The sequence below is a fragment of the Manduca sexta genome, chromosome 24 (assembly GCF_014839805.1).
Source record: "Manduca sexta isolate Smith_Timp_Sample1 chromosome 24, JHU_Msex_v1.0, whole genome shotgun sequence".
NCBI classification, from domain to species: Eukaryota; Metazoa; Arthropoda; class Insecta; order Lepidoptera; family Sphingidae; genus Manduca; species Manduca sexta.
In genome coordinates, this window is record NC_051138.1 from 10,039,330 (window position 1) to 10,063,027 (window position 23,698).

Below are 23,698 nucleotides of genomic sequence, written 5' to 3' on the forward strand. Positions count from 1 at the left end.
TAATGTTATGGATTTCATTTAGCAATATAAATACCATAACTATGACTCGATTGTTGCGATGAGTAAACTTTTACTTACCTACGGGTTTGTACGGAAACCTCGGTGCGCGAGTCTGACTCACACTTGGCCGGTTTTAATAATTAAAAAAGTGTATTTTAAAATGTCAGACAATGAAATTAATTTATGAAAGACCGACTTAGGATAGGAATATTTGAAGCGTTGATTCATGCCATGTTGCAGCTACGTTGGGCCGCGCTGGCAACGGGTGCGATATCCGTGATCATTTTTTTTGCGTTCAGTTCTCGACATGTGCGCGGAACGAAGGGTGCTTGGGTTGTAAAAAGTAAACATGTGGCGCTCTGCTCACACCGTCATACACATCCGGGGCACAAGTTCGCTGTAGCCCATGCCCCGCGCCTCTGCACTTCACCGCGCGGCATCTCACACCCGCTCCAAAAGTTTCAAATTAACATAAAACTCATTAATTTTAAGCAGTGTTAATAAAGCAAACATCTGTTTTATGTTTTAAGTTTTGAATAAACTAAAACTTAGAATGCCATTTTGTACCTTTAAGTGTATTTGTGAAGTCGTTTATCGAGCTGATGAATGCATTCATCTCGACTCTCGTTAATGGTCCGTTATAACCAAAGACAAGCGAGGATGCAAAACGAAACTGTCAAATTGTGCGATATCTTTTCGTTACTCCGTTTTCACCAGAGTTGCGTTAATCACGGCTGGAAAAATTATTTACTTCGTCACGTATCTCACGTTATTATAAGTCGGCTCAATAATTTTAACGCTCACGAGAAAGATACCAGCCTCTTTCTTGCAATGTGCGGCCTCTTCATACACCGAAAGCGAATATAACCCATACGATATACACCTTAATATCCTAGACATATTTGCACAAAACAATTAGAAAGAATACTTATCGATATTTAATGTCTGTCCTTTTCCATTTTTTGAGGCCTTAGAAATATTGACAACGAGTGTCGACCGGTAGATTTTTGACTTTGTATAACCCATAGATGCTTACTCTCATATTATAAAATCTGGTTGGCTTGTTCAAACTTTGAACACGCAAATCTTTGAAAGCACTACTCCAATTTCTATTTTTCCATTCATAAGAAACTAATGCTTACGTTGTGTATGCTGAAATACGTTTTATGCTATTTTTTCGGGGTATCTCAAGGAAGAGCCGCGAGCAGAACGTGAATGATGTCACATTGACAAGCGGTTCGTTGCTGTGCAAAGAAGAATTGAATTATTTATTTCTCGTCATTTTTATTAAACTGATGCATTAATACAATTTACTTCAACAACGAGAACTGCGTGATTTCAGCATATGCGAAGTTATGAATAACGTATTACTAAATAATTTCCAGTAAATTAACAAATATCATCGATTATGTCGCATTCCATCATCGTGTCATGATATTATGTATTATCAGTCGCCATTAACCACAAATGCATTACTTATATTAATCCGGTAAATGATTTACTACCCAATAATCATACACTATTTAACAATTTAACTTTGTCATGCAATACCACAGTGCTAGACGAGTATTAAATTGATGTAAGGTTGATGCACATGTCGCTGCGCTACAAAATTAAATTAAATGACATTTCATATAATTGAATAAGTATGTTAATTCGATTTTCTAATTGAAACAAATATAAGAAATAATATACTAAGAAATGTACTATATTATATGACACACCGCATAAGTCCCATTTATTAAAACTATTTAGAGGCGCAGTTGTATCAACTGATCCCATCGCGCTAGTGATTTTAGAACATTATGCGACAAGTATTTGCTTTATCTTAACGGAAAGGTCAGACATCTGTGGAGCAAGCTGTGAGAGTTGCTTATAATTACGTTTCATACGTGATAAACACCATATTGACCTATTTTTAGACCACTTGACACCAAATTTATCAGTACTTAACACTTAAAATCCTGACGAGGATGATAGCGTTCGCATAACTTGAAATCCTCTGTTCCCACCCCTTAGAACTGTAACTTTGTATAATAATAGTAACCGCGGCATTTATTTAACAAAAAGTTCTGCGAACACTTGGTAATTTTATGTTTCCTTTCTGAACAATCGACCCTATTCACGATGATCAGGTAGATTCTAATTGACAAAAGGCCGATGCGGTAAAAAAATATTGGGTACGTCAGGTAAATAAAAGGACCTGTATCACGTGATACTTTTTGAAAATTGTATGCGCTCTGATCGCATTGCAATTCATTTCATAGTATTGTGACGAACTAGACAAGAATTATAATCCCCTATAAAAGCGAAAAAAAATCGTAAAAAAGGACAAGCTTTCACAATAATTTTTCATGTGTCAGATATGGTTCGTGTATACAGCGCTTCGTTTTCTACGTTGATTTTTGGAATGGAAAATCGGTCGGGTCCCTCTGTTTGCCAAGAGTTCTATTTGACAGTAAACTTAATTTTTATTATTACAAACATAAAATTATTATATCTTTGTCCATCGCTTGTTAGTAAAATATTGTACGATTACCAAACTACTCGTACTGATAAACAATGACGTCAATATTTTACCTTTAGGGAAGCCATTTGTTGTCGCTATCAGCGATTAAAGTTGTAAGTTTGTTTCTAAGCGGTGGTTTCCACAATACGCGAGTGCTTTGAAAATTTAACACTAATTGTTGCGTTTGATAAGGACATTAGGGAAAACAAAGTTAGGCTCTTTGTATTCCACCAGAATTCTTTTTGAATATTTGCGTATAATTAACAAATAGAAGATATGAATTGTTTAATTACTTACACACGAAAATTAATAAAGCCATAAATCGTCGGCTACATTTACAAGTTAGTACGCAAGTTAATTTTAATAAAATATTTTTCAATTGAATTAAATTTTTAGTAGGGTCATTTGCAGTATAAAAGGCTTACGCACATTTATACTCAATCTATGCGCAACTAAATAATATGTAAGAAATTAGATATTTTCCTAAATAAAAAGTGAAGTGTATTGCCGTGTGAGTAAAGCCCAAGTTGCACACAATTGGTTAGCACTTGGCACGTAAAGAAAACTTTCTCAGTTAGAAACTACCACGTTACAGAATGTTTTAACTTGCTACATTGGCAGTCGCTACAAAAGAAAAAATAAACAATTGCTTTACTACAAAAAGAGAGTTATAAAAGTATTGCATGTTGGAGTAGAATTCAGAAGTCGTCACGCTAAACACAAACGTGGTTATTTATTATTGTTATTCGAATCATTTAAAAACGTTTACTGCATTATACACCATTTACTGAATTACTACATTTGGTAGGTACGTCGGTGTTTATCGAAGTAATATATTATATACTTGCATAATTAAAAATGCACTTTACTGTGTTTTCCTCTTTATACTGGAATAATGCAGTGAAGTGAATTTCTTTAATTATGGAAAGCGCTATTACACAAATAAGTTAAAGGTAAAATTGCAAATTTATTTTGCTTCAACCCATTTTATACTTATTTCGAAATTGAAGTTAACTAAAAATGCTACAATAAAGTTATAGAGAATTGAAAATGTAATTTTTATTAAGTACGATTACAAGTAATTTTCGAATAATTTTACTACAGACTAGCTGTGTTTACTGTTCAGTTAAATATGCGAGCATTAAAATTGCAATACTATAACGTAACTTATCGTTGATTGTATTGGTATGGTTAAACTCCATTTCTCACACCAAACAAACCAAAACAAGCGAAAATTAAGTGGTATAATAACATCGTCACACAAATTCCAACAAATGTTAATATTATGTTATGTAAAGCACACCTACTAAGTAAATCGTTGACCGATTTAAGCAACCAACCGATTGCATATGGTAATATTCTAAGATATTGTTTCATAAATATTTGTGTAATTTATATGTTTCACGTTAACACACTTTTCTCAAAACAAAAGGATGAAAAGTGTTTCGTGTCTAGTGTCTGAAAAACAGCAAAGTGAATGCCACATTCGGGCTATTGAATAATAGTACAGTCGAATGCAGCGGTGCACTGCCACACACGTTTATTTCAAATTAAAAAGAGTACGTGTCCAATTGCACATTCAACACATGAGTTGAAATATTTTAAAAATTAAGTTTAAACGTAACCACATTAGCACATAGCGAGCTTGCACGCAAGTGGCAAGTAGGTGGGTACATCTGTGAACTGTGACGACCGTTATGTACGCGGAACCGTTTGTCCCCGAGACCCACCTTTGTAAGCTTTATACCAACAGTCTGTATTATAAAATTTTGCGTTCCACTTTGGTTCTGTGCCATTAGCTTTCGGGAAAATGGATCCACCACAAATTATTGAACGTTTCTAAAATCATGTGCGCCAAATAATCTATAGAATTATGTATTTTAATTCGGAGATATACTTCCTATAGTCTAAAAGACATACTAACATACAAAACGCAATTAAATAGAATATAATATTAGGACAAAACGCAAACGAACGTGATTATGATTTTCTTTGTTTAACGTGTTAAATAATGGCAGGATTTTGTTGAGACGCACAGAGCACCAAGGCACATCGGGCGCCCGCATGCTCTCACGCTCTCGTCTTAAAGCCTGAGTCGTCACGTCGCCGCCCGCCGCGCCGCCTCCCACCGGCCACCGCCCCACACTTCCCGCTTGTGTAACTCAAACTCATCATTAACAATGGGAAACACGTGTGTTCAAGTGGATAATAAAATATGCCATACATACTTGTTGCGCCACACAAATACCACGGCCAGACATTGAAATGTGCCTTAGTGCTCTGAGAAAATCTGGAATACCATTAAGTATATATGTTACTGTAAAACCTCGAAGTACGGTAAATCTATGATTGATTTGTAAACCCTAAGATTTACCAACTCTTTGTAGTAAGAAATGTTTTGACATCGTCTTTTTTATTTTAGTTTTTCGAAAAAAGGAGTTCGACACAAAATAATATATTGACTGATAAGTAATTAAGATAATGTTAAGGGATAAATGCATTATTTCACTTCCAAAAATAACTTTTACCGGCTGTAAAGGCTTTAACCCAGTATGTATCCCCGCCGCGGCAATTCTTGTGCACTTTGTCTCCACACCAAATGCACGCCAATGCGTGAGGGCTCATTTGCTGCGACCCTGGGCACACAGTTCAGTGTGTATACCTCATGGTTGCTAACTACATATTATGGCCTATAAGGGTTCGCGAACATTTCCCCTCCTTCTCTCTTCCAACCATCCTTAGAAAGCTCCTTCTCCTTCCTTTTCTCTTTCTTCCCTCTATCCTCTCCCTTCTTCCTCCCGGGCCGTGTGACCGGATAGCCGAGGGTCGCCAGCGTACCGTCCGCTGGCACCCTCGGTGATAACGGTAGGGCCCACCAAATTCTCACAGGGACTGCCGTGGCTGCTAAGCCGGCGGATCGCTTATACAACGTTCGCAGGGTACCCCCGGTGATAACTGCAGTAGATCTCAAAAAAAAAAACCAGCATGGATGAAATTGTAATAGTACAAGTTACAAAAATATTTCTTGTTTAATAAACCCTTACTTTTCCAGTTCATGTCGGTAAATCATAAAATGTTAATTACTTGTATAAATAACCTAAGATTTACAGTCATATGGGCTATTAAAATTATTTAGTGATGTAGCTTGTCAGGCAGGGGTCCCATTTCAAAATTTGTTAGAGGCTCTTCAAGAGTTTGCGAACTTTTGGTTGCCCGCTAAGTTTAACGTATGGGCTAAGAGCGGCCCCTAAAGTCGGGGCTTCGTATCACTAATACGGCTAAACGACGGTAGCCAAGCCGCTGCAATTATTAACGAAATTTAAAAACTGATGTGCCTGAACGGTTTTACGTACATACCAATACCAAAATCCAATTCTGCGTGCGCGCACTTTAGTATCGCTACGTAAGTTGTTCATGGTATCTACTCTGTAGTCTGTACACGACAAACTACATACGCGGCGTGGCACCGTTTCTTCTCGCGATCATCAGCGCGTGCATAGTAAGCACATTGAGCTCCTATTAATACTTCGAACAGATGTAAATTAACTTCGTTATTCAATGTAAAGTAGAACATTTATAATTATACTAATGTACAAAAATATGAATCAATGAAATAGTAAGAGGCAAATTGAGAAAAATATTGCAAAACAAAGTCGAACTGGCGTATTCAATTTGTTTTATGAAATGGAATTCTTTCGGCCATGTGATGGTTGTCGTTTGTCAATGTTTCTGTATGACCGCTTGTATTCGCAACGCTTACGTGACACCGGTGTCGCAAATGTTCTTATTTGTTTTTCATCAATCATATAGGTACGTAAGTTGTCACGTTTGTTGATATCAACAAAAACATATTCTCTCCTTATATTTCAAGTAATAGTAGAAGAAGGAGCTAAAAATAAATTTTGTATAGATTTTTCCTTATAGTTCTTTATGTATTTTGGAAATAATAAAACAATTAATATCTCTTTTCTGTTTCTTGTTAATTACCCCTTCCACCGACATTCCAAGACTTATAACTTGTAGATTTTTTACTGGATTTTAATAATTCCTTCTGTGTTATAATCTATATAACGTAAATATTTCATAATAGTAAAGAACAAAAATGACTCCGGTACCCTATTGCGTTTCACAGTGAATAATAATATTAACAAATATATGTAGATGCTACGAAGTTCACTGGGTCTTCTAGTGCAAAATAATAATGTTAGGGTACATAATGCTGTGCTTTGTGGCTCGGGGGCATCTAAAGAATTCCGCCACGGTATCCCCGGCCTGTCTTAAGAGGTGACTAATTGGGGCTTAGAGAGAGTCGCGGGCGAGCAGTGGGGGCTGCTCGCTCGACTATAGCGATTCTGAGGTGAACGACAATGCGGGAAGTAGGTCTCCCGATGTCGTAGTCTCCAAAGGCATATTTCAGCATGTTGGGGGCATCTTAGCCCCTTCAATTAGAGAGGTGTCGCATTGCGGTATCGCGCAGGGACGGTGCCGACCTAAGTGCAACAAGATACCCCAAAGCCGTCCCGTATGCCTCGAAGAAGGCCACCGCGAGTTGGTTGGTATGCCGGTGTTGGTATGCTAGCTCGGATGATCTTATACTCCCGAGTGTCGACATAGAACTGTATGACCGGTGAAACCAACATAACCATTCCACTGACCCTCCAATTGGTAATAGCGATAACGCATTTCTCCCCGCGTAAAACAATAAAAAAGGGTTACATAATGCTATGAAGAAAAAATATCCAGTCCAATAAATTGATATTTAAAACCCTTACTCAACCATGTTAAATCAAGTTCATGCTTTAATTTACGTCGGAATTTTGATTACGGAGCATTCAATTTTATTTCGTATATATTTTTGTGATTTGTTCTTAAAGTAAGTATGCACAAAGATAAAACCAAAATAAATCGATGATCCTTTGTGAACCCGGTATTTATCCTGAATCCGAAGTAATCTAAACTCTCAATTTGTACGGATTCTGTTATGTAAAAAGTTAACAGAATTGCTTTAGTGGTTTACACATAAAAGGTCCAGATGAATAAAAAGAGAAATTCAGTACATAAAGCCTAATACATAACTCTTACATTCACTGTAAATGAAAATCCCATAGTCACTGAACTTTATTATGATGCATTTATAAATTCAAGAGGGATGAACTCAAAACTTAGTCTTTAGTTACGGCATTCAACTAAAATAAAATAACGCAATTCATTTTGTTCTAAAGGTCCATTTCATTTACCGGAAAATTACAATTATCTACACCGTTACTTAAAACCAATTAAAGATTTTTTTTACTTTGTGGGCATAACCTAGCTTTACGATGGTTATACAACTTATAAATTTGGTATGTTACGCAATGTCCCCTCCAATTGTTTGTTTTTAGAGTTCTGTGCCTCTGATAGAACCCTTATAGGATCACTTTGTTGTCCGTCTGGCTGCTGTCAAGACCCTTTTTCTCAGGAATGTGAAGAAGCATTAAGTTGGAATTTATATCAAATACTCGGGATTATAATCTTTTCCAGCTGTGAGAAAATTATACTTGTAAGTGAATGCGATCAAAACATATGAACATTTACGACGCATATTTTACGATTTCATGAGGGAATCAAAACTTACCGTTGACCTTAAATATTTTAATAACAAAAAAGGGGAATTTACTGTGTCTGCGGATGGAAGGCCAAAGTTATGTTTGCCAAGTTTGAACATATATTCTTATATATTTTACCTACAAGCTTGTACGGAGCTCCTGGTGCGCAAGACCAACTCATACATGTTCAGCTTTTTTACATTTTAAACTTAGTTTATTCATTCTTTCAGTTTAACTCCGTATTTATTTCCAATAAACGATTCAAACGTTTGACTTTCATTCCCTATATTACACGTGAAAAAGTTTAACAGGCAGGCAGATTGAATTATTTTCGCACCTGTAAAATTACATGTACCTATAACTTCATATGCTGGTAAATCAGGTATGAGCATAAGTAAGTAATTTATGTACATATATATTTTAAACAATTTATTTGTTCCCAATATTGTGGACTACAAGAAATTATTATTCGTATTATTTCCTCGTAACATTTATATTGAGTTATCATAATCATGGGGACATTGTGGCCGTGAGGGTCCTGGAGGCCGTGGCGTCACCGCTGGCAGGCTGCGCACGCGACCTCGTGTCATTGACCGCGGTCGCACCCGCGCCAGAGCACCCGCCTCACCGCGATGTTCACGGGCGCCGCGCCGCGCCGGTGCCGTTGCTTCGCCGCCTGTGTGCCGCGTTATGGTTGCCACGTAAACTAGCCCACTTTGTAACGGTCGTTTCGGACGTTAAAACAAAGTATAATCACATGAAAAACACAGTGTAATGGACTAGTATTACTCATTTAGTATGCAGACACATTTTATGTTAGACAGGTTTCCAGTTTTATATTTATCATCGGTACAAATTTAACGTTATAACGTATATCTTGAGTTTTAGGGCTTGAAAATTTACATCAGATGACTGAGCTACTAATAACTTGAATATATATTATATGCCTAGTTTGAGCGTCATATAGGGCACTAGCGACCCGCCCCGGCTTCGCTGGGTGCAATGCTGATACTAAATACACTACAGAAAAACTGTGAACTTTGTATATAAAAATATAGCGGCCCGCTCTGGCTTCGCACGGGTATCACATAACAAAATAACAGTATTTCTCCACTAATTAATGGATGTTATTATACATATAAACCTTCCTCTTGAATTACTCTATCTATTAAAAAAAACCTCATCAAAATCCGTTGTGTAGTTTTAAAGATTTAGGCATACAAAGGGACATAGGGATAAAGAAAGCGACTTTGTTTTATACTATGTAGTGATAACGTCGAAGGTGTCCATCCAAGGGAGCGGGGAATATTATACGTGTATCGTTTCGGCAACCCTAAAGCCGACCTATAGATGACTCCGTATTCCGTGGACGAGATAGCTTCTGGTATCTAATGAGGTTGATAAAGATAACATCAATCTCTATAGTTGACGTAGAGGATAAACTTCCACATAATGTTTAATATGCTGTACAGTGTATATTGGGCGAACATTTTCAAAGCATAATGTGTTGGAAATGGGTAACGATGCAGGTCATACGGGCTAAGTAGAAAGTGAACGTCGAGGTAAATGGTTTATATAGAAGAAGCGCTGATTTTGTTTCTTACGTTTAAGTCATTTCAAGTAATCTATGCAGGATGTATAATAGATTTAAATTAAGGAAAGCTATTTAAATATTCATTTTCTTCTTTTACGCTTATATGATAATTATAATTAGCACTTTCCAAATACTAAACGCCAGTTAGTATAACTTCCTGTTTATCCCGTTTACACGAAGATCTAATAAATAAATAGTATATCAACGCCTGCGATGGGACTTAAATAAACCATTGTATAATTTTCGTTATGGGTCCTTTGTTATCTGAAGTAAATAAATAAATAATTTAGATTCAGTTGGAACTGGGAGTTCCATTACAAAGTATATACTTATTACTTAGTATCTACAATAACTAGATCCCCTGAGCTCTTAGTCTAAGAAAGTCTTACTCCTGCAGTTAAAATTCCGACTATACACATATTGTAATAAACATTTAACTAAAACGAAAATCTATTTCCATATGTAATACTTAAGACATAGTTCAAATATCTGTTTAAACTGTATTAATATAATATAGGATAGCAAACAAAATTCCTTATCCCGCCGACGCGCTATGTTTTCAGGCAAGTGGGGCTGCGAGAAAAAAATAATATAAAGATTATGCATAAACTGTCTTATAAAGTGCATGTACAATAGACGTTGTTTGAAAGATGTTTGGCGTTGTTACAGTGGGATGGCTGGAGTGTGCAGATGACGAGCAACACGACGCGCGAGAGGGTGACGATGTCACGATGCAGTGTCGGTTCGCGCTGGAACCCCTCGCCGGCGAGCCCCTCACCTACTACTGGGTCCGCAGCACCGCCAGCGGACATGAGAACGTTGCGATAGGCAACATTCCTTTAGAAACAAACTATCAGTAAGTTATTATTTTTGCTTTATTATTTTTTCTATATTGTGTCATGAATCAGATATCGAGCAATCTAAATGAAAATGAGTCATTCGTGGACGCGGGAAATAGTTCATCTTCAAGAACAATCGTGTAATGCGAAAACTTTGTACGAGTTATAATAAAATTGCGATAATGTTATCGACCATAATGGGAATAATATGGTAATTCTGCTTTCATACTTTCAGTGCTGTCACTTCCTTCACATTTTTGATGTGTATTATAATAAAATCCCTGTCTCCGCTTGTAATTATATTAGTAAATGCTGCAATGCCATGGTTTCTCATGTTTTTCGTCAATACGGAATCATTGTTTGTGTAGAAGTTTTTCGTGCCTGGCCTCGTTATTCCACGTTAAAGTGGAGTACGTATCTTCCGCTCTAATATCTTAACATATAAGATATAATTAAATTATTTATTGAGCAGGCAACGGTGTGTGTTCACACTTATTGCGACAACGCGAGCGAGCACGCTATTTTCAAATCTCACATATTTTTATACACATTGCATATTTTTATATTGTGGGAAAATGCGCAAATATATTATTATATAAAGCTAAAGAGTTTATTTGTGTGGACGCGTTAATGTCAGGAACGACTAAACCGATTTAGATATTTTTTTCAGTAATAAGAAGCTACATTAATCCTGAGTGCTATAGGCTAGTTTTTATTCTGGGAAAATATAAAGCGGGACTGTTATCCCGAAAAATCTTTTGTACGCAGGCGGAGCCGCATGAAAAATATTATATACCCGCAGCTTTAAATTGACCCAAAGCACATGTACCAACAGTAAGTTGTAAACAGAATGCGCGTTAAGCTAGAATTTGATACTCTAGCTAATATTCTATATGGCTTTGCGACCCAAATTAATACCAGTTACATGTCTGTGGCCAACTAACAACTTACATCAGGCGAACGTATTGAATAATGGTCAAAACCTACATGTTATTGTTAAATACCGGGATAAATTATCAACAGTCAGATATATAGAAAATTATAAAAAGTGCTACAAATTTAACCAAAATAGATACCAATTTTTTTTCGTAAAGTGATATTCATCGAGCCTCGCTTATTCAATCGATAGAGAACACAGACGCAACATCTTATTTATTATCTGAAAATATGACTCAGTGTTTATTAAGATTTTTTTGTGACGTCATATACTGTGGCTTGATATAATTGACTATTAAAAAGGAATGAAACGGCTTTGTTTTCGGGTTTGAGATAGGTAACATAAATATAATCCAATTTGATTCGCTCGCGGCTGTTTGCCATGTATTCAGGCGTATCATATTTATAGGTCTTATTTATTACATACTAGCATTTACTCGCAGATAAGATCACGTGATAGTATTTTGCCGAAATAAAGATCGCGTAGTAACCGTGCATTTTCCTGGATCAAAAGTTATGTCACTTTCCGGCCATAAACCACATGCCAATAATTTTTTTTAGAATACGATTTATCTCCAATTTGAAAACTTTTTGTTCTATTAGCGCCCTATCCTAAACATTTCCAAGGTGTGAAATAGTATAAGTTATTCCTTAGAATATCAGTTATCTTTTAGTGAATGTCCTTCCACCAAAATCCGTCGAACTGGTTTTAGAGTTTATTAGTAATGTTTACTAGTTCATTAGTTTGATATTACAGACTTTTTCTTTTTACTCATACATATTGAAATGGATTAGTTAACATGGCAAATTACTGCCCTGTACAGAGCATAATATACTACCCGACTTTTTCCCATTGTAATCCGAGAGTTAACATGTATGTAACGTAAAAAAGGTTTACTCGTATAAGCTTAAATGATAACATATTACAACGGCTTTAGTTCTTAACAATACATATGAATACTTAATAAACACGTTAAAACTATATTTGTTTTCAGAATAACATATGCACCGTCAGAGGGGCGGTATGACTTGCTGGTGGCGAATGTGTCGTACGAGAGGGACAATGGTCGGTTTGAGTGTCGAGTGAAGGCGGGCGGGTCGGGGCGCACGCTGCACTCGCAGGGGCACTCGCTGACGGTGCTGACGCAGCCGCGCGCGCCCATCCTCACGCCGGGCTCGCACGCGCAATCACAGGAGGAGCGAGAGCTTAACCTCTCCTGCTCGAGCTCCGGCGGCTCCCCGGAACCAACTATCAAGTCAGTACAAACTTCAGACTAGTAACTAATTTGATATCCAGTTACCAATTTATGTGTCATAATAGTCAGACACGTAGAAAGTTTTTCTACGAGATTATCATCAAAAATTAAGATTTTGATGCTAATTATGTGAGCACATGAATGACGACAGTCTTGTATTTTACTACATCGTACACGGAACCTTTTTGTATTAGAATATAGATCGTACTAATTGTGATTCCAACTGTATTATTGTGATCTCCAAACTGTCCCTTATTGTGTACCTAATACTCTGGTACATATTCGGTTTATATACAATAATTTACAATCTCTGACCTCTTTTTGCATCCCTTCCAGACCTTTAGCAATTCAATTCATTCTTTGTTATTCGAATCTAGTTATCCTACGATTATTATCACAATGCGTGAAAATTCTATTTAGGTCGTGAATATAATTTCGCAGGCCAATCCTTTTCTTTTGTGGAAAGCCAACATTTAAATAATATTTACAGGATTTAACTCCCATTTTCAAGACCGCGTGCAGGAAAGATTAAATTCTGATAAATGCGGTCATAAATTTCACGTAGGCTGTAACTCTGATTCAATTAGAGCAGGACGGAAGCGAAAGGATACGGTACCCTTACAGGAGAGCGGTCGACGAAATGACCGCACATTTTATATGGCACAAGATATAAATGCCAAGCGATTGGAACCTCGTTAACACAATGCACACTGACAGTTTTAATTACTGCAACACACCACAATTAAATGTAATTGCAATAAACTGCCAAAGTATAGTAGACACAGATATTATTCTTTAAGCGTGCTGCGTTAATATTTTAATATAATTAGATACGAAACAAAACTTAGATCACGATAAAGCCGATTTTAATTAAGAAGCTGAAACGCAACATGAATTTCAAAGAAATAGGTAGTGTCTCGCTCTAATACCTGCTGCCTTGGTCGGGGTTAAAAATACGGCAACTGGGTCGATGGTACTGTCGTCGACGCCTTCCGTGCCATAGTTTGCATAAAAAGTCGACATCATTCCTGGTGAAAATGAAAATGAGGTGCTCACACACTGCAAAAAAGTTGACCGGAATACATCCGCACTGAAACCTGACCCGGATACGTAAACTATCATAATTTATCATAGGGATCAAGCTACCGTCACGTACGTTCTTTTACATATCGAATTACGAGACCTAGCTGCTCCGTGATGTTTCTTTTATTAATTTCCAATATTGTATTGCGGTATTTTCTTGCACTGTCGAGAAAATATTATTTTGATAGATTTTTGCTAATAGAGTGTTCTTAATGCGGCTTTACACGTGTGCTTTTGCCTAAGATTTAATAGAAATAAATATTTCTAGGGTTTTAAATAAATAATCATATCTTTATAAAATACACCTAACTTAAAATACTTAGGGCACTCTGCGGAACAATAATTTTGCCGAAAGTGTCGTCTGCATGAAGATGCGTAAATTACGAACTGCGACGAGCTCAAATTTCTGTTACGCTGTGTGTAACACGGGGAAGGCATGTCTACTGCGTACGTAGCTCCGGCTCGAATAGCTCGGGAGAAAATACAGCTATGCCTGTTGAATATTGAGGAGGCCAAAGGTTAGATATATCAATTTTCTGACTTTATATTGTTGAATGTATTGTATACTCTGTCGAATGATGAATATGTAAGGGTGTAATTGTTTAAATTCAATTTAATATTGATAGTGCCGCTTAACGTTCATAACATCAAGTGTTGACGTCGGGGTCGTCTGTTCCGCCAAAAAGTTGCGGCTTTGTAACGAACAAAACCCTTGTATTAATAGGTAGGTACCAGCAGAGGGCCACAATTATAGGCCGCGCTAGCATACTTTTGTTTAGTAACGGATCCAAGTACTCTCTGTCGAATACTTTAGGTCCATTATTTATGTATACTATGTATAAAAGCAAAATCGGTATTGCGAGCTTTGGAGGTTATAATATCGTTCTACTGATTAGCATTTAGATATTAAATAATTGTAAAATAAGTTTATATATTTATCCCTTATTCCTTTAATCTGCTCATCTGTATTCTGCCATCTATACATCCGCTTTATTCAGTACATTATAAGCTGTAGCTTCACCCATTTCCATATTTGCATAAAGTCTCTCCAATAAAAAAAATATTCGTAACATTTCGTATGGGTTTTCGTATTTGGTTAAAATAAGTATTTTTTTATTTGCACGACAGTGTAGCGACAACCGTAATGCACGTTTGAACTTCAAACAATTTTTTGTTTTTAGCTACGCCACGTCGCACAGTGGTAAAAACGCGGAAAAAATACCATTTTTTTCAGATTAGATATTGCTATAGTTTATGTCGAAAACCTAAAGTCGACAGGTTGGATAACTAGAGCCTAGAAGGATATTTAATTTAGTGTATTCTTTATAGGAAAATTAAGGCCCCAAACTTGTAAGACTGGATGCGACGTAATATTGAGTTAAAAAAGACGTTTGTTTCAAGTGTCACACTGCTTATATAAGTTATACTTTTGTTTTATTTTTTATTTTATTTAAGAAAGCATATATTAAGGTATTTAAAAACGATAAAATAATTATTATTTGTACATTAATTTATGTATGGCTTGGATTCAAACAACATAACCTTTATTTTGCCAACTTTTGTTGTTTCATTGGCTGTAACTTTTTTGCGTCAACGAGCGTTAAAATGAAACATATCATAAATGATACTCTAATGATGTAGGATAACTATCAGATAGGTTTCAGCTGCAATAATTTGCAAACTATTGAAAAATGACCGTTTTACTTGGGAGTTTCTTTGTTGTCGGAAAAACAAAAAACAAGGACAAACACTACAATTACGGTAATTAACACGAAAATAACAGATTTTGACTATAAAATTCATAAATTATCATTTTCCTCTTTATTTACTAATACAGATTTGACAAAATAATACAGTATTCGATAGTTATGGCAAGTTTTAGCAAATGTTTAAGTTCAGGTACGTAACATTGTATTGTCTAGTAACCGGGAAGTGTATAAGTGTATTAAAAGTCTAAAAACTATCCAAAACTTTCAGAAACTATACTAGATCAAATACATAACAAGTCAAGTAAAATATTTTTGCCTAATTTCACGAAAAGGTGGCTTGCCGCATCAAGAACAAAGTAATATTTTTTTTGGCAAAAACAAAGAGTGGCCAAATAATACATTTCTAATTAATGTGATTCCTCCAGAATCCAATGCCATAGAAAGTGGCTCTGGACCTTCAAAACGATATGAAGGGGATCATGTAGAAAACCCAACTTGCTAAACTATACGTGAGTTTGTACATTTGGTATTATATGTCCAATACGGTTCACAAAGTTCTTGTTCATGGCAGTAAAATAACTTTCGCGGCTCCTCTATCTATAGTTATTTTAATAAAAGAAGCTCAAAGAGCATGCAACAAGGATTATCGACGTTATAGGTTATATCATTCGAGGGAATGTTCACGTGAGTCAACCAATGAAGACATCATGCATATGCTCTTGACTTCATCAGACCCATTTATAGCTTCAAAATTGTAACCACATAAAAAAATGTCCTTAAATGATGAAGTTAAAGCATTAGTTACTGAAAATAATTAATAAAAAGTAGTTGTCAATAATAGTAATTTATAATTAATAATTATAAAAATTATCTATTTTCATCATACAGAGTTAGTAATAAGCCTAGTAATATTTGTTTCCTTTTTTATTTCATTATTTTTATGCTTTCTATATAAACTCAATAACAAAATTTGATTGTAAAAAGTGGCAAATTATTATGTATCTATATTATAAATGCCCGTAGCATATGCATAGTTCCAGCATTAAATTTATATAATTTTTATTCATTTTTAACACTTGTATAAATTATACACTTATATGTATGTTATATAATAATAAATATAATAAGTAAAACTAACCATAAAATACCGATTTCAATTCATATCTTCCTCAAAAATAGTTTTTTCCGCGGTCCCATACAAACTTTACCACTGTGCGTCGTTACTACATCCTGGATGATCTAACTTTATTTTTATTCACCGTTGGTTGATAATAAGTACCAAAGTTTGAATTTGTCTCCACATTTATCTATTTACTATGTCTTACCGGAAGCTAAATAAACTATTGTCACATATCTAAAGGGCACATCTAAATTTGGGTCACGTAGATATTTTCCCATCCTCAGCATGTTGTTATTTCCTTAGAATGTAACTTGCTAAACTGATGTTCCTGCGAGCTTAAATCTCTTTGTGTTAATTCCTTTTAATAAGAGTATTTACTCTTATGTCTCAAGCAGCAAAAGAAAAACCTTTGTTCATTTGAGATAAATAACACGAAGAAATTAAATGTTCCACATATCTTATACATATATATTATACATTATCTGTACTTTATTTGTAAGCTAAATATTTTAAATATTTATCAAAGTTAGTCGGATGCTTGACGTAGAATAATTGATGCGCTAAAGTAACACGGTAAGGCTGTTAATAAATAAGAAAATCAAGTGAGCTTTACCTGCCCCAAAATGGTAGCAGCCAAAGGTAAGAAAGGTAAAGTTAGTGAAACGAGAAACTTGGAACCTTCCTCTTTAAATTTTAAATTCCATTATGAGGTGTATCTTACATAAATATAGGCCGCTTTGTTAAGCCTGTCTTTATGTGTAGACTGTAGATACGAAATGAATTACCAAAATACCTGTTTACATCTTTGTTAAATGTCTTTTTGTGTTATAGTGCTTCTTGCCTTAGGCAATGCTAGGCATGTAGGGAATGTCATGATCACTTAAAATAGTGCTGTGACTAGGTACTTATAGAAAACAAGTGATACATTTTCAAAACAACGTCGTTCGAGAAACAATTATAATTGGTGTTTGTTGTAGAACATAAGCAAAATAAATATAAAATCAAAAACGAACTTTGTACTTTCTGAACTGTTCACAGTTTGCCGTCTCACCATTAAGATCGATGTACCTATTGTAATAATTGTCATTAGCATTTTCTTTTACAATATTAGTCAATCTATACTTACTAATATTATAAAGAATAAAACTTTGTAACTTTACTAGTTTGTAGGGGCTAATCGTTGGAAATACTGAACCGGTTTTGCAAATTCTTTCACTAATAGCTTACATTTAGCTAAATTATTCCCGAATACTATAGGCTTATTGGCACGGGAAAATTTAAAGCAGAACTTTAATCCCGGAAAACCTTATCTCGCTGGCGGAGCTCCGGGCAAAAGCTAGTATTATATAAACACTCAATAGATATATAATGAAAATGTATAGTATAACAAAATATTATTTGAATCATAATACCTCGGTATATTTGATTTCGTGCCAGATCCTTCGTCTCCTTCAGACGGTTAGAACCCCTAAAATTGCCCTTAAATATTAAGGTTAAGATATTACCAAACGAAAATTTAAATAAATTTTGAGTGATACCGTAGTAAAGATCGTAGTTATACCCATATAATAGTTCGGTTATAAAGGCATGGGAAGACTTGGGAATGTGGAAGAGGCGGTAGAGGTGAAGTCAGATCATAGCTTGCGCCACTCAATAGTCTCTGTCTACCCCTATAGATGAGTGTGTGTATGTATATAATAATAATAGTGTGCAAACTTGACTTAAAAAGAGTTTATTGGATTAGGTGGTATCGCGACGGCTCAGTGTATCCGCTGGAGACGACAATGACGCACGCGAAGACACGCGCGGAGCCGACGGTGGCGACCCTGAAGCTCAACCCGACGAAGGAGGATGACGGCGCCACCTTCCGCTGTGTGGTGTGGAACCGCGCCATGCCCGAGGGACAACAGCTCGACGCCACTGTTGAACTCAGTGTTAATTGTAAGTACATTTCATTTATCTGATTTTTAAAGTCAATGTCTGCCTGATGTTTCGAAGACTGCAGCCTTCATGGTCACGGGGGGGGGGGGGGGTCAGAGTTACAATATCTACCTACATTTTACAAATATACAACTTTTTTAATTTTTAGCTGTTGGTGGTCCGATCCACGCAGAATGTGTTCACAGTGTCTTGAAGTCTGGCAGGCGGTCCTTTGGGTTCCGATTTAATTAAATGTAGAACTGTATCCCAGGCTTGTGCAAGCTTCCAACATCTTCCCTATTGAAAATTAGGATGTTTTTTTAATTTAAATAGCCTCGCGGATCATGCTAGGCAGGAATCTGTGTTCTTTGGCAAGGATTTGTGGCTTATCTAGTCTCAAATAATGGTAGGAGCCTTTTTCAAAGTATTCAGCGACTGCAGACTTCGTAAAGCGTCGGTGGTCGTATTTTATTTTTTCTAAATGTAACCAGTACACAAATTTTCTTTATAAGCTACTTTTAATCTAATACACGAATATAACAAATCTTAATACAATATTAAATGCTGTGATATAAAGAACTAATCTCCATTTAAAATAAAATCCAACGCTCCATCCGAATATGGAATACCGTCAAACAGTTACAAACGCTGCCAGTGTAAGAGGAAATGAGGGATGATGTTTGTGTGAGGTTTCATTCCGCGTGTAAATGCCGCCTCGGATACAGCGCTCCCTGAGCACAGCTACGGGCCATCAAGGAAACGCAAAGGCTCTGGGCAAATAACCTCAATGAACTTTAGAAGCTGAACTTTGCTCCTTGGCGTATGGTCTTGCACGGCTTGTTTACAAACTTTTAACGAGAAAGGTCAGACGCTTAACTACTTGCAAGTTATTTACTACGATAGTTGGGGATATGTTTATCTTGTGCTACATCTTAAGTTCGTCAGACGACATCCACATCCCTGTGAAACACGTTTAAAATGTTAGCGTAATACAACTTGTCCGGGACTGCGTCTTTAGAAGGAGTAGACATGGCATACGAAATGTAAAAACCAGCTAAATACCTACTTTCCGTAACTAATTACGGGGACCACGCGATAGAGTGATACAGGAACTGTTAGAAAATGCTGAATAAAAAAAAGAAGGTTCTACTTGTCTTATATAATAGTCTAAGTACAATTCTTAAACAAAATGGGCCATTATAATTGAAAAAGTTAAAATGTTTGCCGCGCAATAACATCATAATGGTTGGACGCTTCTGGATAAAATTATATTTCGTGTGTAACTTTCTTTTGCTGCAAAATTGTTGAAAACTTTTGTTAACTGTTTTACCTAAATGTAGCAGATAAAGTTCATCACACGGGCGGAGGCGTGGGAAAGGCTAATAGTTTGTAAACGTGATAAGATAATTTTTTCCTCTTCGTTTGTTGTTTTAACTCATTATCAGTTCTGAACAAAAATGATCTGAACTATTCTAAAAACATAATTAGCGTAGCCAAGGATATATTTATTTATTTAAACTATTAAAATTCGTTGTTAAATATAACTGAGATGATTACAAATCTTTTTAAAAATAATTAATTCAACGTTATATCGCTTAAATGTACTGTTAACTGTGGAGTTTTATTTACATATTATTGGTATAAATAACTTTATATATCCTTTAATTTAAATATAAACATAGTAACGCTAATATAAATTAGTGCTATTCTCAACTGTAGTGCCATTACCGCGTTGTGGAAATTGCTTAACAAGGAGCCTGGCGGACTGACTATTTACTTGGTAAGATTCACAGGAATAACCATTTCAATGTGCTGCTAAGAGGGATTTCTGCAATATACGGATCGCTAAATTTATCCGTTACGTAAAATCAAAACGTCAATATGTTATACGTATTATTGCATGTAAATAACATTACTGATGTAGCAAAAGAACGGATAAGCATTTATTCAAATCCTTCCTAGATTTAAATAACTTCGTTTATGAAAGGATTGGTCTATATAAAGAAACATTTTGATGCTTGATTAATAGTCGACATGATTGCCAGAGAGGATCAGTACTACAATCCACAGAACTAAATCATAATGCACTGGCGGGTACTAATCTATATTGTCTTTATATTATGACATTACTTTTAATAGCTAAGTAACAAACGGATAAGTATACAAAGGGAATAAATACTTATAAATACAGATTTTAGTATTGTTTTCACGTTTGGTTGCGATGTCACCAAGAAAGATTAATTATAAGCTATATTTAAATATTTGATGTTTTAGTCTTCCGTGTTCGCAACATGTAGCACAAAATTATAATAGGGGACCGGCCTGTGTTTGATTTTGTACATTTTTCTATATGTAATGGTTAATAATACGAAAAAGAAACCCTCCTGCGAAAACTGCATTATAATTGGTTAAAAAAAAGAGCCAGTAATTCATATTTCAAATATTACTATGTGCCGAAGTGGGTGCGAAGTGGGGATATCGCTTCATCTCTTTCTTTCGCACGCGTCGTAATGCCCTATGACGTCACACGTGGGTATTGCGCCTCTTTTCTGTTTCTTATTACTTACCCCTTCTACCGAAATTAAAAGACTTATAACTTGTTGATGTCAAAAGTCCCTATAACACAGAACGGCACCAGAGCGATTTATTTAAAAATCAGATTAAAAAATTTCAATACTTTACATAGCAGCAAATTACCTGGAAAGTAGCCTGTCATAGATAGTAGATGTGTTTATCCACGTCATGGTCTACTCGTATGCCAAATTTCACCGAAATCTGTGCAGTTTTTCCTGCATTTACTTCTAACAAGCATCCAGACATTTTCCCATTTATAATATTACATAACCGAACTAAGAACAAATATTGTGTCAGTCAACAATAATTAAGCTAATCCAAAAAGTTCGAAGTGAGCTAAACCATAAACAAGCAGTACTAGCTAGGTTAATGTTAAACTTGTATGTGAAAAGTTGAACGCGGATAAATAAATTTTCTTCACGTGCACGAAACATGTTGCGAGTGGACTAAAAGCTACGTTTGATCGAATGAAAAACAGGAACCGATGGTGCAGTCTGTTTTAATTCCGAGAATTATTGTAAACATGTTTATTATTGGGTCGAAGCCACGCAGACACATCCGCTACGCATCGCGGGGATTGCACACTGGATCAAATAAACAGAATCATGGAGTGATGAATGAATAAACGGCTTGCGCTGTTTAATAGACACTGTGCATGCGCTTCACGGAGATATACATTATTTTTAAACTACAGATTCGGTAGAAATAACGTTCCATTTCGACAGCGAATTTAACAAACATCGCTTGTGTTGAATAACGCGCATTTGGTGCATTATGCAACAACATGATTTCAAACGTAATACTTTAAATATAAAGATATAAAACATTATTGATTATATTTATCCTAGAGGAGTAAATCTAACGCACAACATAGCTTTATATATATACGGTGTGTATGGGCACGAAATATTAGACGCGAGTTATTTCATTAACGTAGGTCAGTAGTGGAAAGGATTTTTGAAAAGTAATTCATTATGGTGGTTAAATACGTAATATATGTATACAAAGATAAGTTGGAAGATAATTTTTGGGAGTTAGGAATAATATCGAAATTATTTTTGGTATGTATCAGAGTTATTATTGTGTTGTAAAAGCCATGGCACCGGTGGGATTTCCAAATCTATTATTCAAATTGTATTTATTTTTCAAAGTGTATTCGTAATATCCAAACAATTATATTAAATTGTTATGTGTTACTTATTTAGAAATCTTTTGTTTTAGACTTTCCACGAGTAGAAGTTGGACCTGAAAATCCATTACGAGTAGAAATCGACGGCACTGCTACGATGGATTGTAAAGTAGACGCTAAGCCTAAAGTAAGCAGTGTGCGGTGGACTCGGAACGGCAAATACATTGCCAATTCCTTCACTCACACTATACAAGGTGTGACTGTACAGGATGCGGGCAAATACACGTGCACAGCGGACAACGGGCTCGGGCGGCCCGGTGAGAAAGAAATATATCTTGACGTACTATTCCCGCCCAGCGTCACTGTGGAATCAAAAACGTACGAGGCGGAAGAAGGCGGCAACGTCGAAATCCGATGCGAAGTTTCCGCAAATCCCGAACCTACTTCCATCGAGTGGACTATGGAAGAGAAGCCAGACTTTCACCAGAACGGGAACACATTGAGTTTGAGCAGGGTGAACGCTGACACGGCCGGCACGTACGTGTGCCGCGCCGTCAACGTGATATCCTCAAGCAACGGCAAGAGAGTGGAGCGCGCCAACAGCGCGTCGGTGGCCGTGCTCGTGCGCCACAAGCCGGGCCGCGCGCGCGTCAGCCCCGACCGGCCCGTGGCGCAGGAGGGCACCGGCGTCACGCTCACCTGCAGCGCCAAGCCGCCCGGCTGGCCCGCGCCGCAGTACCGCTGGTTCCGCGACATCGACTCCTCCGACGCCAAGCCCGCCGTGCTCGCCACCGGCAACAAGTACACCATCCCCAGCGCTCACCTCGGCAGCGAGGGCGTGTACCACTGCCAGGCCACCAACGAGCTGGGCCACGGCGAGCTGGCGTCCGTGGTGCTGGAGGTGCACCAGCCGCCGCGCTTCCAGGCCAAGCTGCAGCCGCACATGACCAAGCGCGCGGGCGAGCAGGACTTCTCCGCCTCGTGCAGCGCGCTCGGCAAGCCGCGCCCGGAGGTCAGGTGGTACAAGGACGGCTCCGAGATCAAACCGGACGCCAATCTGTACGAAGTCAAAAGCGAAATCACGGAAGGCCGCAATGCTGTCTATAACGTTCAGAGTACACTCAAATTTAACGGAAAAGCGCGACCCAACGGCAACGAATTGTTACCGGAGGACAGAGGCATATATTCGTGTAATTTTGAAAATGAAGTTAAAAAAGTCGAGTCCACCATGCATCTACGAATCGAACGTACGTATTAAATTTGTTATTTTAAAACGACATTAATTTTAAGGGAAATGCAAGTCATGTTGTACAATGTCGATTGTTACCCGTCACAAAAGATTGTGGAGAATGTTACACACATAATACTCTGCCGACGGATAAAGTAGGTATTCTTGTTGTTATTTTATGTTGTCTTAGTAAAAGAATAAAAAAGTAGCAGAGCG

At 36.8% G+C, this 23,698-nt stretch overlaps 1 protein-coding gene across 2 annotated transcripts in view; it reads left to right on the top strand.

Moving 5' to 3' along the window:
* Positions 1-23,698, top strand: part of LOC115445404 (hemicentin-1) — a 66,295-nt gene that overhangs the window by 34,084 nt on the left and 8,513 nt on the right. For both annotated transcript variants that reach the window (XM_030171653.2, XM_030171654.2), the window contains exons 2-5: positions 10,358-10,544; positions 12,459-12,719; positions 18,376-18,572; positions 22,347-23,501. In XM_030171653.2, coding sequence (XP_030027513.2) covers positions 10,358-10,544; positions 12,459-12,719; positions 18,376-18,572; positions 22,347-23,501 — 1,800 coding nt within the window. The remainder of the gene's footprint in view (positions 1-10,357; positions 10,545-12,458; positions 12,720-18,375; positions 18,573-22,346; positions 23,502-23,698) is intronic.